The sequence below is a fragment of the Lepidochelys kempii genome, chromosome 12, assembly GCF_965140265.1.
Source record: "Lepidochelys kempii isolate rLepKem1 chromosome 12, rLepKem1.hap2, whole genome shotgun sequence".
NCBI classification, from domain to species: domain Eukaryota; kingdom Metazoa; phylum Chordata; order Testudines; family Cheloniidae; genus Lepidochelys; species Lepidochelys kempii.
Window position 1 is genome coordinate 23,335,800 of NC_133267.1, and position 14,733 is coordinate 23,350,532.

Here is a 14,733-nt window from a genome sequence, read left to right on the forward strand (position 1 = left end):
AAGAAAATCTCTCTAAGTCAGAGGTGGGCAAACTATGGCCCGCGGGCCACATCTGGCCCGCAGGACCATCCTGTCCAGCCCCTGAGCTCCCGGCCAGGAAGGCTCGCCCCGGCCCCTCCCCCACTGTCCCTCTTTCCCCGCAGCCATGTGGGCAGCACGGCTTGTGCCCGCCCACCTCCCAGGCTTTCCAATAAGCCTGTTCTGCTGCTCTGAGCCGCATGGTAAGGGGGCGGGAGGAGGGGGGTTGGATAAGGAGCAGTAGGTCCTAGGGGGCAGTCAGGGGACAGGGGGTGGTTGGATGGGGTGGAAGTTCAGGGTGGTGGTGGTCAGGAGACAGGGAGCAAGGTGGTTGGATATGTGGGGTCAGAGGGTCCAGGGAGCAGGGGGGTTTGAATAGGGGGTGGGGTCCTGGGGGGGCAGTTACGGACTCGGGTCCTGGGAGGGGGTGGTCAGGGGTCAAGGAGTGGGGGGGTTGGATGAGTCAGGTGTCCCAGGGGGCCTGTCAGGGGGTGGGGGTTTGGATAGGGGTCAGGGCAGTTAGGGGACAGGGAGTGGAGGGGTTGAATAGGGGGTGTAGTCCCAGGGGACTGGTTAGGGGCAGCGGGTCCTGGGAGGGGGCGGTCAGGGAACAAGGAGCTGGCGGGGTTGGATGGGTCGGGAGTTCTGAGGGGGGCAGTCAGGGGGTGAGAAGTGGGAGGGGGCAGATAGGGGGCCAGGGCCAGACTGTTTGTGGAAGCACAGCCTTCCCTACCCAGCCCTCCATACCGTTTCGCAACCCTGATGTGGCCCTCAGGCCAAAAAGTTTTCCCACCCCTGCTCTAAGTATAGCTAAGCACTGGAAAAGGTCCTAGGGAGGCTGTGGAATTCCTATCCTTGGAGGTTTTTAAGAACAGTCTAGACCTATCATGAGTGGCTAGACTTTGACTCTTCAGGGTCAAGAGGAAAAAAAAAGTAGTAAAAGCTTATTTTTGACACTAGTCAGCAGATATGACTCAAGGAAAATAGAGAACAGCTCTGTTAAGTACCATAATGCAGTTTCTGCACAAACATTTTTTGAGTTGAGCAGCACTTCAAATGAACTGGCCCAAATTTGGCTCTGTGAGTTTTATCAGCTGTAAGTCAGTAACATTCATGTTTCCCCCTTTCCACATTGAATACACATCGAGTATGTTTTACACTTTGATTCTGGAAGTGGATCGATTTCATGAAATTGCAGGTGCTATTATCCTTTACTCTTCAATCCTGACAGCAGTAGTCACAGGCGCCGACTCTGGATGCTCCAGGGCTGGAGCACCCATGGGGAAAAATTGGTGGGTGCAGAGCACCCACCGGCAGCTCCCCAACCCACCCCCCTGCTCCAGCTCACCTCCGCCTCCTCCCCTGAGTGGGCCGACATGACTTTCTTCTGCCCCCATCCCAGCGCTTGTGCTGCGAAACAGCTGTTTTATGTGGCAAGCCTGTGAGGGAAGGGGAAGGAGGGGGAATGGCCGTGCTTGGGGAAGAGGCGGGGCCAGGGCGGGATCCAATAGGGGCAGGCAGGGGGTGGTGCTGGGGCAGGGGACGAGGCCGGGGCCACGGGACGGGAGAGGGGCAGCACGAGCACCCACCAGCACCAACAAAAGTTGGCACCTGTGGCTGCAGTGATACTGGTACCGTGAACTAGATTCTTTCCATGTCTGTTGTGGGATCATATCTGGGATTTGTTGGCCTTCTTAACTCTGAGTTTGGAAATGATTACCATCTTTCTTGTATGAATCATGCTTAAACATGGTTAACTACAGTGTTTCAGACCAATAATTTGGAACAATGCACTGTGGTGTTTTTTATGTGGGTTTCAGAGTGGTAGCCGTGTTAGTCTGTATCAGCAAAAACAATGAGGAATCCTTGTGGCACCTTGGAGACTAACAAATTTATTTGGGCGTAAGCTTTCGTGGGCTAGAACCCACTTCATCGGATGTGGGTATGTCTCACACTCCCCTGGTTAAAAGGTCTGTAAAGGCAAAAGTGCTAGCTCCTGGGATCAATAATTTTGCACTTGAGTGACCTCTTTTGGCCAGTAAATGTGGCTGTGAAGAAAGTTGTATCCTGCTTATTCATCCTTATAGAGGAAGTGTTAGTGTTGCTGTGTGATGAAGCTACAGGAAATTAAAGATGAAATCCCAGAGGAACCTGGCCCCACTCCCCACACCATTCCAGGACAGGCACAGGATTAGGAAAGGGATCTCAAACACCTGTCCTGTTATTTCCAAGTTCATTGTTATTTTGATGTCACAGTCCAGCACCCTGCAAACATTCATGAGGTCATAGATGTTAGAAACGGAAAAGCCCTGTTAGGTAATGCAGTCCTACTCCCTTCACAAATACAGGGTTTCTTTCTGCAGTATGTTTTCTACTGTATTGCCACATCTACATTTAATATTGTCAGGGACAAGTGTGTACAGGTGGTGGTGGCTTCTGCTTGCTTCTTAACTTGGAAATATCAAGATGTAAAATATGAGCCAATGAATGATACATTTAAAATTATTAGGGTTAGAATTATTATTAGGGTGCCCAACCCTCCCTTATTTCAAGGGACTGTCCCTTATTTAATTGATTTGTCCCATAGCGTGCCCATCCATCCCTTATTTTAAGATGTACTGAAATGTATTAAAACTGATCACAAGTTACATTTTAAACATTACATTGAAAGTTGATGACAATTGCATTGTATGCCTGAGGGTAACAGAACTATAAACTCGGGAGAATATACGTGGTACTTCACACCATCCCTCAGCACCCCAAAGGCTTGATGGGGGCAGGGGGTCTGAGCAACAGACGCCCCCTGGGGTTGCGGGCTCTGGGCACCCGAGCGCAGCCCGGGCAGGCGAGAAGAGGCCAAGTCCGAGCGGGCCTCAGGCTGTTCTGCTCCGTCCCCAGACAGCGATGGCGGCGCCAGCCCGGCGCCCCCCCCCTCACGTGACAGAGGCGTGGCCCAGGCGTCGTGCTCAGAAGATGGCGGCGCCGGGGGCCAGCGACAGCGAGGAGGAGGAGCTGGCGGGCTATGGCACCGCGCTAGAGCCCCTGCCGGAGGGTAAGGGAGCTCGGGGGGCACAGCCGCTCCGCTTGTGCGGAGGCGTCCCCCTATCTAGCCCGGCTAACGCTGCGGCCGGGCGGCGAGCGAGGGGCCGTGTCTCCCCGGAGCGCTCTGCCCACATGAGGCCGGGGGGAGCCGCCTGGAAGCAAGACCCAGCGGGGCTACCCCCGTCTCGGCCGCCGCACGTCCTGGCTGCTTCAGGGAGCGAGACGAGCCCCCTCCTCTCCATGGCCGCCGCCCGGTCTGCGGATTCCCTCTCGCGCTGCGTCCCGCAAGTGCCTGTCCCTGCGAGAGGCGCGCCCCGCTCTCCCGGGTCGGGGCCCAGTAGACACGGGGCCGCCTCCGCCTCGCCCGCGAGGTTCCCTCTCGCCGGGGGGCAAAGGGGCTGGGTGGGCGAACGCCAATGAACCGACGCGGTTGTGCTGCGGGGTGTTCGTGGGGGGGGGGCAGGGTTGACGACACCTCCTCTGGGCTCGGCCTGGGGGTTGCGGGGGCTCGATGTCGTAGTGCAGCCGCACAGGCAACACAGTCGTAGCAGGGCAGGTCTACACTACAGCCTGGATCCAGGCTCCGAGATCGATCCACCGGAGGTCGATTTAGCGGGTCTAGTGAAGACCCGCCACATTGACAGCAGATCGCTCTCCAGTCGCCCCTGTCCTCTACCCCAGAGGAAAAGGGTAAGGAAAGTGGAGGGGAGAGTTTCTCCCTTCGACTCTCTGCAGTAACTCAACCTAAGGTACGTCAACTCCAGCTGTGTTATTCACTGCTGCATACCATATGTTGACTTACCGTGGTAGTGTAGATGTAGCCTGAGAGGGGAGTAGGTGGTACAGATGATAGTCTAAAAGATGGTAAATGTACAACACAAATAAACTGGAGGGGGTGTAGGGGAGTCCCCTCTAATCTTTGAGGGCTTGTCTACACTACCAACTGGATTGGCATGCAGCAATTGATCCAGCAGGGCAGATTTATTGCATCAAGTATAGACATGATTAATCAACCGCTGAGCGCTCTCCTGTCGACTCCGGTACTCCACCAGAATGAGACGTGGAATCGACGGGAGAGTGTCAGCTGTCCACTCACCTGAACGAAGGCACCGCAAGTGGATCTAAGTACGTTGACTTCACCTGCTGCTAGGCTATTCACGTAGCTGAAGTTGCGTATCTTAGATCGACCCTGTGTGGTAGTGTAGACAAGCCTTCAGTTACTGAAATCTCAGGTGTTACTTGTAGGAGTAGGAGGTCCTCAGTTTTCAGACACAAGTGTGATTAAGGCCTGGTCTGCACAAGGATTTTGTACAAATTTGATTACGATTGTGATTTTGTTTACCGAAATAGTTGTACTAGTGCAACTCATAGTGTGAACACAGTTATGCTGGTATAAAGATGCTTTATGTGAGTATAGTTTATTTCCCTTTCTGTACAAGAATAAGCTAGAGCACTTGTACTGCTTTAATAATACCAGGGTTGTTAAAGCTGTACAAAATTTATGTGTAAACAAGGTCTCTTTTAACAAGGTCACTGCTAGGCCAAGTTCTCAAATGAGTGTGCTTAAATGGAACATCAAAAATCCTGGCACCATTGAAGCACTGAGGCTTCAGTTCTCAGTACATTCAGATTGTTTCAACAACCTGGAAGTTCCATGCATTTCTGTAAGGCCTTGTTGTTGGTGTTCGGATTTTTAAAATTAAAGCTATATTATATTTATTAAAGTTGACCTTTTTTTCCATTTCTGTACTCAGATAACCAAAACTACTGTGTATGGCTGATACAAGGCTTTTGCTATAACAGAATTATATTTCTCATAAATGTTGGAATAGAACTGATGGAAGTAAACAACGAAAGCCCTCATTGTTATTTACTTAGAAAGATAAAAGTGGAAAGCAATTAATTGTTGTAGAAGTTAGACTCTATACAATAAAATCCCTCTGTGGTTTGTAGTGCTTCTTACCCAAGGATTAGATACAGTGTTGCTCATTTTAATACTGTTTCCTATTGCCTTATAAGGGTCAGGGTCAATACTTTTCCTGTTATATCCAGTTTCATAAATAGGCATCCTACCATCAAAAGCACAGAGTGCATGTAACCAGCTGTGGGTGGGTGTGCATGGATGTACATGCAAAGGTGCACTGGCCACATGAATGTTTAACCTTTATTCTGTGTATTATATATGTACAGTATTATATTTCATTGGTAAATATTTGCATAATGTAGGAATCCTGCCCTTTAAAGGCCATGACAAGAGTTTTGGGGCCTTAGAGGCCCGATCCTGCAAACACTTAACCCTGGGGCTTAGTTCTTACTGCCATGAGTAGTGTAGAAGTCAGTGGGCAGTAAGCACTGGATACAACAATGTTTCAATTGTCTGTCCCTGAGACTATAAATCTCTTGGAGAAATGACAATATTTTACATGTTTTGCCAAGCCAAGCACACTTTTGGTTTTCAGTAAATAATAATGAGTTTACACACAACAATGAGTTTACACAAAAAGGAGATTATATATACACTTTAAAAGTGCTTATTATGCAAATCTCTCTGTTCCCTTGAAGTCGTCTTGTTAAAATGTGATTTCAGCACAGTCAGTTGTACCAAATATTTCAAGGTCCATGATTCTGCAATAGATTGCATGTCGGCAAACGTCTGCACCTGCACAGAGCCTCATTGACTTCTCTTAGGGGGATGGTGCTATTGCAAGTGTTGTTTTTTTGGCAGTGTCATGCAATTGAGGTTCTGACCACTTAAAGATAGTTTTAAAGGTCCTGTTGCAATGATAATGTTGTTATCTCTGTCTCGATTAATTTCAAAATTGGATAGTTATATTCTGCCTTCTAAATTCCTAAAGCTTCAGTTGGGTATGATATTAATAACACTTAGCACTTTCCATTTTCATAATGCTTTACAAACAGTGCTTAGAACACCCTATAAAATAGGTAAATAAATATTCTTCCAGTTTTACAGATTGGGACATTAAGGAGACAGATGGTTTGTGGTTTGCCCACAGCCATGGAAAAAGTATCAGAACTGGGATTAGGATTTAGGAATTCTTCATCACTATTTTTATTTTCTTATTCTCTCAGTTTCTGTTTTAAATAGCAGCATGTAGTGCTGACATGCCTCTTCAGAGGTGGCTGCTGTTCCTTTGGGGAACAAATAGTGACTGAGAAGAGTGGGGATTTGATTCTCTTTTCAGGTTAACTCACTTTCCTGTTTTTTGTATTTTGATAATTGTAGGTGAACGAATTAAGAAGCCAGTTCCTCTTCAAGAGCAGACTGTTAAAGATGAAAAGGGACGATACAAACGTTTTCATGGAGCATTTAGTGGTGGTTTCTCTGCTGGCTACTTCAACACTGTTGGTTCAAAGGAAGGTCAGAGATTGTGTCTGAAACTAGTTCCTCTCATGGAGAAGAACTGAAGTAATACTTTATCAAAACATAACACTACTCAAATTATTTTTGGGAAAACAAATGTAAATTGGCATTATGTATTTTTTTTCTGCTGATGTTCACTGTAAATAGTTATACTTTTCTATTAAAATGAACATAATTGAAGATGCTACCTTTGGAATGCTCTGCTTATGGATGCATCCGTTGTGTTGGCATGTCCTTAAGGTGTTTCTGATTAATAGAATGACAAAGTGGCTACGTATAACCTTTCCTTACTGCGTTCATACATTATATTAGAGTTTCTTTTTATACAATTCTTAAAGATTTGCTTTCTTTTAAGGATGGGCCCCTTCAACTTTTGTATCATCACGTCAGAAGAGAGCAGACAAAACAGCCCTTGGACCAGAAGACTTTATGGATGAAGAGGTAAGTTTACAAAAATGATACAAAAAGTTGTGGCATGACAATACTTCACATATTTGGGTATTTTAATACTGTGTATATTGTTGCATGAATTTATGTAGATACGGACAATAGAATCACTTTTATTATAGATAGTACTAATAAAAAAATTTGTAAGAATGATCCATTATTTTAAATTTTCATCAAAGAACTGATTTAATCTTGTCAGGGACAAGTGTGTATTTAGTGATGGTGGGTTCTGCTTACTTCTTAACTTGGAAATATCAGGATGTAAAATATGAGCATCCCTTCTTTTGCTGGCAGACTAGTTTTGAGGGCTGCTGGGTGTTGTTGGGAGCTGTTTCAGGCCTTAAATGTTTGTAGGCAATTTAGTTAAACAAAATAGGGTTTTAAAGAGTCTAAATAAAAATCATTTCATGTTCTACTTACTGTGTGTGTGTGTGTTGTGTGTGTGTATGTGTATATATATATATATATATATATATATATATATATATATATATATATATGCAATCATAATTCTAACCTGTTTTCTTATGGACCTTAGAGTCTTCTAGGTCGGACCTGTTTAAAACAAACAAAAAGAAAAGCCTTACAGAACAGAAAGCAAACAAAACTTTCTAGGTCTCCATTATAAAGAAGCATATGTAAATAAAGACTGTGATTTCTGAAGGTGCTTAAGGTGCCCAATTCCATTGAAACTTAATTAGAGTTGGACACCTAACTCCCTTAGGTGCCTTTGAAAACCCAGCTAAAATAAAGAGCATAAACTCCAGGTTTCCTTCAACTGTCATCTTTAATATTAGTCTATATTTGAAGAAAAGTTATTTCTAATTAGAATTTTTCCATTGTGTGTGTGTGTGTGTGTTTTTCAGGATCTTAGTGAATATGGGATAGCGCCTAAAGAAATTACGACGACAGATGACTTTGCTTCCAAACCCAAAGATAGAATAAAAGAAAAAGCTAGGCATATTGCAGGGATAACTTCATCCATTCCAGGAACCACTGCACTGGATGATTTAATAGCACCAGCGAAGTAAGTAGATATAGCACCTCACTCCCAAAACCAAAACACCTATGCTGTATTGGCAAGTAAAAGAATATCTGACTACTGCATTCAGTGCAAATTACTGCAAAATATATAAAATTGCATTTTCAAAGGGACCGCCACCTGCCTTTTTGTTTTGCACATGCAAATTTGCATGCACAGTCATTTGCAGTTCTGCATACAAGATACATATACAAATGATAATACATGAAGAATTGTGCTTACAGAAAACTGCTATGAAAATTTGGCCCATACTATTACGAATTTATTTATAGCTTTCAGGAGATTCACAAGAAATACTTTTAAATTAGGCTGTCAGCATAAATGCTTTGTTCTTAATTTTCTCCTAGAATAACTATTGGTGTTGAATTGTTGCGAAAAATGGGCTGGAAAGAAGGACAAGGTGTTGGACCTCGAGTAAAGAGAAAGCCCCGCAAACAAAAACCTGGTATGTTCAATTAAGTTTTGAGTAATGGAAAATAAAAAGTTTCTAGTCTTCTCTGTGCTATTGAGAAGATCTTTTAAAAACCTTTTATTTGCTCTGGTTTAATTTTAAAATATAACTAAGGCCTGGTCTACACTGGGGGGGAAGGGGGAAAAGCTACGTAGCTGAAGTTGATGTACTTAGATCTACTTACTGCGGTGTCTTCACTATGGTAAGTCGACGGCTGACACTCCCCCGTCGACTCCGCCTGCGCCTCTCGCTCTGGTGGAGTGCTGGAGTCGATGGGAGAGTGCTCAGCGATCGATTTATCGCATCTAGACTATACGTGATAAATCGACCCTCCTCTGGATCGATCTCTGCCTGTCAATCCAGCGAGTAATGTAGACAAGCCGTAAGAGAAACTTACTGAAGAATTGTAACTTTATGGTATGGTGCTGTTATGTCTTTGCAGATCCTGAAGTAAAAGTATATGGCTGTGCGCTACCACCTGAAGGATCTGAGGTATTATGCAGGCAAAAGTTACTGTTATTTATATAAAAATTACATGTAAATTATATTTAAAGTATAACTTATATATATATATATATATATATATATATAAAAAATCTAACTATTATACGACTAGAATAGTAATATTTGTAGTGTTGGTCCCAGGACATTAGAGAGGCAAAGTGGATGATGTAATATCTTTTATTGGACCAAGTTCTGTTGGTGAAAATGACAAGCTTTCAAGCTACGCAGAGCTCTTCTTCTGAATATTAATGGTTGGGTTAAGGTAAACCCAGAAGAGCTCCTTTCCTAATCAGGCATGTGCAGTGATATCCGTGTGTATTTAGAGAACTCTGAAGCTTTTTCAGAATTGGACTTCATCTTAACTAAATGTTGCTGTGGAACTTACATTTTTATACTGCTGTACAGAGTTTAATGTTTGTTTGTTGTAATGTATTTTAACTTTGTAAAAGGATGAAGAGGATGAATATCAGCCAGCGAATGTGACGTTTGCACCCAAAGATGTGATGCCTGTAGACTTGACTCCTAAAGAGAATGTCCGTGGACTTGGTTACCAGGGTCTAGACCCCACCAAAGCATTGTTTGGGGTTTCAGGAGGAGAACACCCCAGTCTTTTTACTGATGGTTCTGAAAAGACAAGTAATCTACTTGGTGATCTGAGACATAGTAAAGGAAGAAAACTGGGTATCTCAGGCCAGGTAAAACATTACTGTTTATACTGTGTTGCAGTGCCAGTTATAGGAAATAAATATGTTTGTCTTAAAATCTCTCTAAAATGGAATTAAAACAAAGTTTTAAAGCAAATTAAAAATACCATTTCTGTTATTAAAAAATAATACTTTGTACTGCTCTGTTCCCTTCTGTCTGAGAATCTGAGAGAGAACATGAGTTAAATCTTAATAATATCTTGTGATGTAGGATAGTAGTAGTATACCAAATCTGAGATGGGAAAACTAAGGCACAGATAGGTAAAATGACCAAACACCAATAAACAGGGTCAGCCTGAATCTTGAATTTAATATATTTTTATTGGTTGAAAGAGGTAAGAATTATTGGTTCCTATTACATTATGCGTGACATTCCAATATTAATATTGTGATTTAAATAAACTGTGGGAGAGTGGAATAAAACAGACGTATACACTTTTTTTATTTTTTTTTTTTAACATTGAAAGTACTCTTAAAATTGTACAGTAGAATCTGTAAGGGCCAAATGCTATGCTTCCTAGTCAGTAATCAGGCAACACTTCTGTTTAAGTCCATGGCAATTTTTGCTGTAAATATAGATATTTCTGTTATTACAGTGTTGTTTCACATTCTCAGAGAGCCAGGAACAGTAGAAAAAAACCACTACCTTATCAATGGGAAGCAATGCTTTCATTAAATGATCCCTTTCACAAGGTAGTCTCTTTTTTTTTTTTTTCCTACTGTTCCTGGCTTTCTGAGAAATAAAATGTAGATAATTGATTTTTATTTCTCCATGAGGCCTGATAAAGATGGAAAATACTCAGAAATTGTAGAATGATCGCAAGAAACTTTAAGTGTGGTTTGAGAACAGTACTGGGAGGCAGGCTACCTTACTTCTGTTGCTGTTGCTAACACGGACTTGCTATGAAGCCATGGTTGAATCCATGAAGCTTCTATATGGCTTAGTAGTAAGTTAATGGGTGTAATGGAACAATATCATGATGAGTGTGGTATAAGTAAAAATGAAAGTGAACATTACATTTCTCCAATTGGAGTAAAATGAGCTTTTTGTGAAACAAAGATGTTTAATTTTTGGCCATTTCCTTCCAACGCTAGGTTCTGTCAGCCGCATTTAATTTCCCTTTAGCACTATGCCCTGTGATTCATGTTTTCACACAGGAGAAACATTGTCAAGTTATGTGATTTTGGGAAAAAAGAAATATGGTCAAATACGGTTGTATTTATTCCCATTACATTGTTCTTCTCCTCTTCAAAGGCCTCCTGCCAGCATAATTATTTTCTTCCTTTAGTGCTCAACTAGTGCTGTTCTTATTTAGATGGCAGGATATATTGTTCAGTGTTATATAGCTAATCCTGCTGCTTATAAACTAAACATGCTTCTGACATAGTGGTCCCAGTCCCTCTCTGCTTGAGAAGCTGGAGGACATGTTTGCTGTTTTGATCATTGGTCTCCCATTTGGCAGGGTATAGTACTTGCCACATGAAAGTTATCAAACTAGTCCCAAACATGTAATTTTAATTTCAGAGACAAAATATACATATTCTGACGTGTTACTTTTTCAAGACAGAACTGTTATATTTTGACACTGTAGAAGTCTAACCATTTTTAATTTAAAAAATTTGTCTAGGCTTTTGGTGTAGGAGCTTTGGAAGAAGAAGACGATGATATATATGCTACTGAAACATTGTCAAAATATGATACAGTTCTGAAAGATGAGGAACCTGGAGATATGCTGTATGGTTGGACTGCACCTAAGCAGTATAAAAACAAGAAAGGTAAGAATTATAGATAGATCTGAAGTTTCAGTGTAATTGTACTTAAAATGTATGTAAGAATGCTAACCTCTATTTCCCAAATATGTTCATTAATAAAGGATTGATATTTTCTGGCCCTGAGATCTCAACATTTCACCTAGTGTCCTCCATTACACGCTTCTAGTAGTTCAAAAGCAGATTAAATGAAAACTTCTGTTTTCTTCAGCTTAGTCATGTATTTATCTGAAAACATTTTTTTTCTGCTGCAGGAAAAAATAGTAAGTGAAAAGCAGTACCACTATAAAAATACAGATGATATTAAGAGAGCTTATTCCAAAGTTGTCCAGGTATAAAATATATGGAAAATATGTTAAATATCATGGTTACAAAGAAAAGCACTCAAAAGTTAGGAAATGCCAGGATGAAAGTTGCCTATGCAATAGATCTGAAACTACATTAGCATTATACAGCTCAAAATTACTACGAAAGAGGGCAGTTGAAAGAGGAAAATAATTACCAATAATAGTGGTAATAGTTCACCACTAACATTAGTGGTTATGGTAGAAAATCTCAGAAATACTGTGTGCACTAGGTTAGAACTAATACTAGGCCGTGATAACTTACACAGTAGTTTTAATGTCAGAAAAGATGCATGAATATTTAAGAATCCTTCAGTAATTTACTTGCAAATTTAGGGCCTGATTTTGTAGCCCTTAATAATATTGGTCTTGGAGTCCTTGGAGATTTGAGTGGAGCTGCTCACATGAGTAAGCAGGATCAGGTGTATAGCCATTTGCTATGTATTGTGCAAAGAAGCACTTGGTAAAGTACTGTCTTTGGATTTAATTTAATGTACATGCATAAACTTCTGAATTTATTTCAAAATGAGTGATTGAATTTGGTTCCATCAACATACATAGTGTATAGCTATTCACAGCTGTGGAGGCTTCGACGGATTTTGAATGGGATAGGCATGCCTCAGGGATTGTTGTTTAGCAGAAATTATGCAGGATATGAAAGTCAGTGGTAACTTTTGCATATTCTATTTGTATTCTACAAGCATAGTAGTATTAGTTATTGCTGATCATTCACAAGTTGAGGAAAACAGTAAAGGTTTTTAATAAGGAATTAAAAAATATCAGGACATACTAATTAAAGGATGCTGTATCAGAAAATAGAATCTTTTGAAATTATTTCGTTAAAAATTAAAGTTGAATAGCCCTGTCTATGAAGTTAATTCTATAGTTGTTGGCTTTGAAAGTCCTAATACTGTAATCATTTTATAGGAATGGAGAAAGAAATTAGATATATTGGCAAAATTCTGGACGGCTTTTCCTTGGCTTCTAAATCATCAGCTACAAAGAAGGTAAATAAAACATAATGTTTTCTCTTAGCAAAAAACAACTATTATAATTTTGCCATCTTTACGTGTTTAAATATAGACAATAAGTAATCACTCAGATGTCAATAATAATCAAGAGTGATACGCAATTTGACTGAGCTCCTTGGTTATTAGTGTATTCTATTGCATTCATATTGTGTCTTGTAATAGGAATAAAAGTGTTGGTAAGCAACAAAGGTATCCTAAATAGTCAAAACTATAGGTTTTAGGTTGATGATACAAACCTGAAGTTTGTCCATCCACTAGACATACTAAATACATTCAGAGCTGCTCACTGCTGTTTAGCAGCAGTTTGGAGAATTGGTTTTAGCAAGAATAACGTATATATTCTACTTGTTGTTCAAACATAACATCGTATTTTCTTAGTGACCAAGACCTCTCAAATTCACTCGTAGTGACAAATTTGTTTTAACCCTATTTTTAGGACTTAATTTTAAGTACAAGATGTATTGGTATAAGTGTAGAGTGGGGTAAAATCCAGGCACATATAAAATTTTCTGACAGTATGCTTTTCCTAAAGAGGAAATAGAAAGAAAAATCCACTTAGTATACTTTACCATAAGGAGGCATTGGGATATCTGTTGTTCGTTGAGAATTATTCCTTTAAGAGATATGAAAACAGAATTTCGGTGGAGGATATTAAGTTATTTTCGAAGCTTAGGGAAACTATTCAACTTTTAAAATTTAACGCTTAAAAGTGCATGTAATTCCCATTGTAAGGAAGGTGAATTCTTAAGCAATATCCAAAGCATTTTCTGAATTTTTTTTTTTTAAAGTAGTTCTTGATTTGCTATTTGATCTATAGTATAATTTTTATAAACTGACAATTTGGTAATTTATTTTTTTCAAGTTTCAAATGTTCCTGTTTGTTACAATGCCATTTATTTATTGACTCAGACTAATTGAGCCTGTCCAGTTTGTTTGTTGTATAGTTTACTTTTCTATTGTTAATGTTCACAAATTAAATTGACAATAGTTAAAGGCGTATATAGGTTGGGGATGTCCTTTTCTGCAAGTCTGAGCAGTATATACTAGTAGTCTATAGTAAGCCTAACTTTTGTATGCTGCCCAATGATTTTAGTGAAGGACATCTCATCTGTAAATAACAAATATGAAACTACATCTCTCACTGTGTTTTCTGTTTGTTTTGGAAGACTTATCTACCGCCTGACCTGCCAAGGGATTACAGACCTGTCCATTACTTTCGACCAGTGATAACAGCTAGAAATGAAAACCCCCTTTTACTTCAGGCATTAGTTGAATCAACTGGGAAACTTGAGACTGATGCTCTGCAGCAAAACAGACACACGCTGAATGCGTCTCAAAGGAGGGAATTGCTAGGAGAGACTGCTCTAAAAGGTATGTGACATAGTGTGTGACCATACTTCTCCTTATTTCATTATAATTTAGATTCACTTAACACTGACTAAACTACTAGGTTATCCCCATAATATTTTTAGAACAGGGAACGCTTGTTTACAAACTTTAATATTTACAATCTTGAATATTATATATATATATATATATATATATATATTTCTAATTTAATAAAAATAAAACTAAACTCACCCCTTATGTTAGCCAAAATATTGGCCAATATGATCCCTAAATGTCAGTTACTGGGAATACCTACAGGTGTTTTCAGTTCCTCACGCTAATTAAAGGAGAAAAGTGTGTAAAAGTATTTCATTTTTTGCTTCCATGAAGCCTGAATTTATTTTTTTTAATTTTTGCTTGTGGGTTTTTGGTTTGTTTTTTTTATCCTTAGAAATTCAGGTCTTGTGTAGCCTGGAAGATTTTATAGCTCTCTAGTCACTTATGACATTATATGAGTCTAGAGAAAATAGCAAATAAGAGGGAAAGGGGATGTTAGACTTCTTAAAACTTTTTTTTTTTTTTTGGTTAACACCTGTTTAATGTCAACCAGTAAAGGATACTGGAGAAAGGAACAAATTAATTGCCTTTCCGTTCAAGTAATTTGTGAGG

At 40.6% G+C, this 14,733-nt stretch overlaps 1 protein-coding gene across 1 annotated transcript in view; it reads left to right on the top strand.

The window, feature by feature from the left end:
• The first annotated feature begins 2,916 nt into the window (after nucleotides 1-2,916).
• The window catches only part of GPATCH1 (G-patch domain containing 1), a 29,382-nt gene continuing 17,565 nt past the window's right edge, over nucleotides 2,917-14,733 (top strand). Inside the window, exons 1-10 of the mRNA XM_073307869.1 lie at nucleotides 2,917-3,070; nucleotides 6,305-6,439; nucleotides 6,798-6,883; nucleotides 7,756-7,916; nucleotides 8,279-8,376; nucleotides 8,825-8,874; nucleotides 9,336-9,581; nucleotides 11,219-11,366; nucleotides 12,632-12,711; nucleotides 13,902-14,106. Coding sequence (XP_073163970.1) covers nucleotides 2,923-3,070; nucleotides 6,305-6,439; nucleotides 6,798-6,883; nucleotides 7,756-7,916; nucleotides 8,279-8,376; nucleotides 8,825-8,874; nucleotides 9,336-9,581; nucleotides 11,219-11,366; nucleotides 12,632-12,711; nucleotides 13,902-14,106 — 1,357 coding nt within the window. The 5' untranslated portion in view covers nucleotides 2,917-2,922. The remainder of the gene's footprint in view (nucleotides 3,071-6,304; nucleotides 6,440-6,797; nucleotides 6,884-7,755; nucleotides 7,917-8,278; nucleotides 8,377-8,824; nucleotides 8,875-9,335; nucleotides 9,582-11,218; nucleotides 11,367-12,631; nucleotides 12,712-13,901; nucleotides 14,107-14,733) is intronic.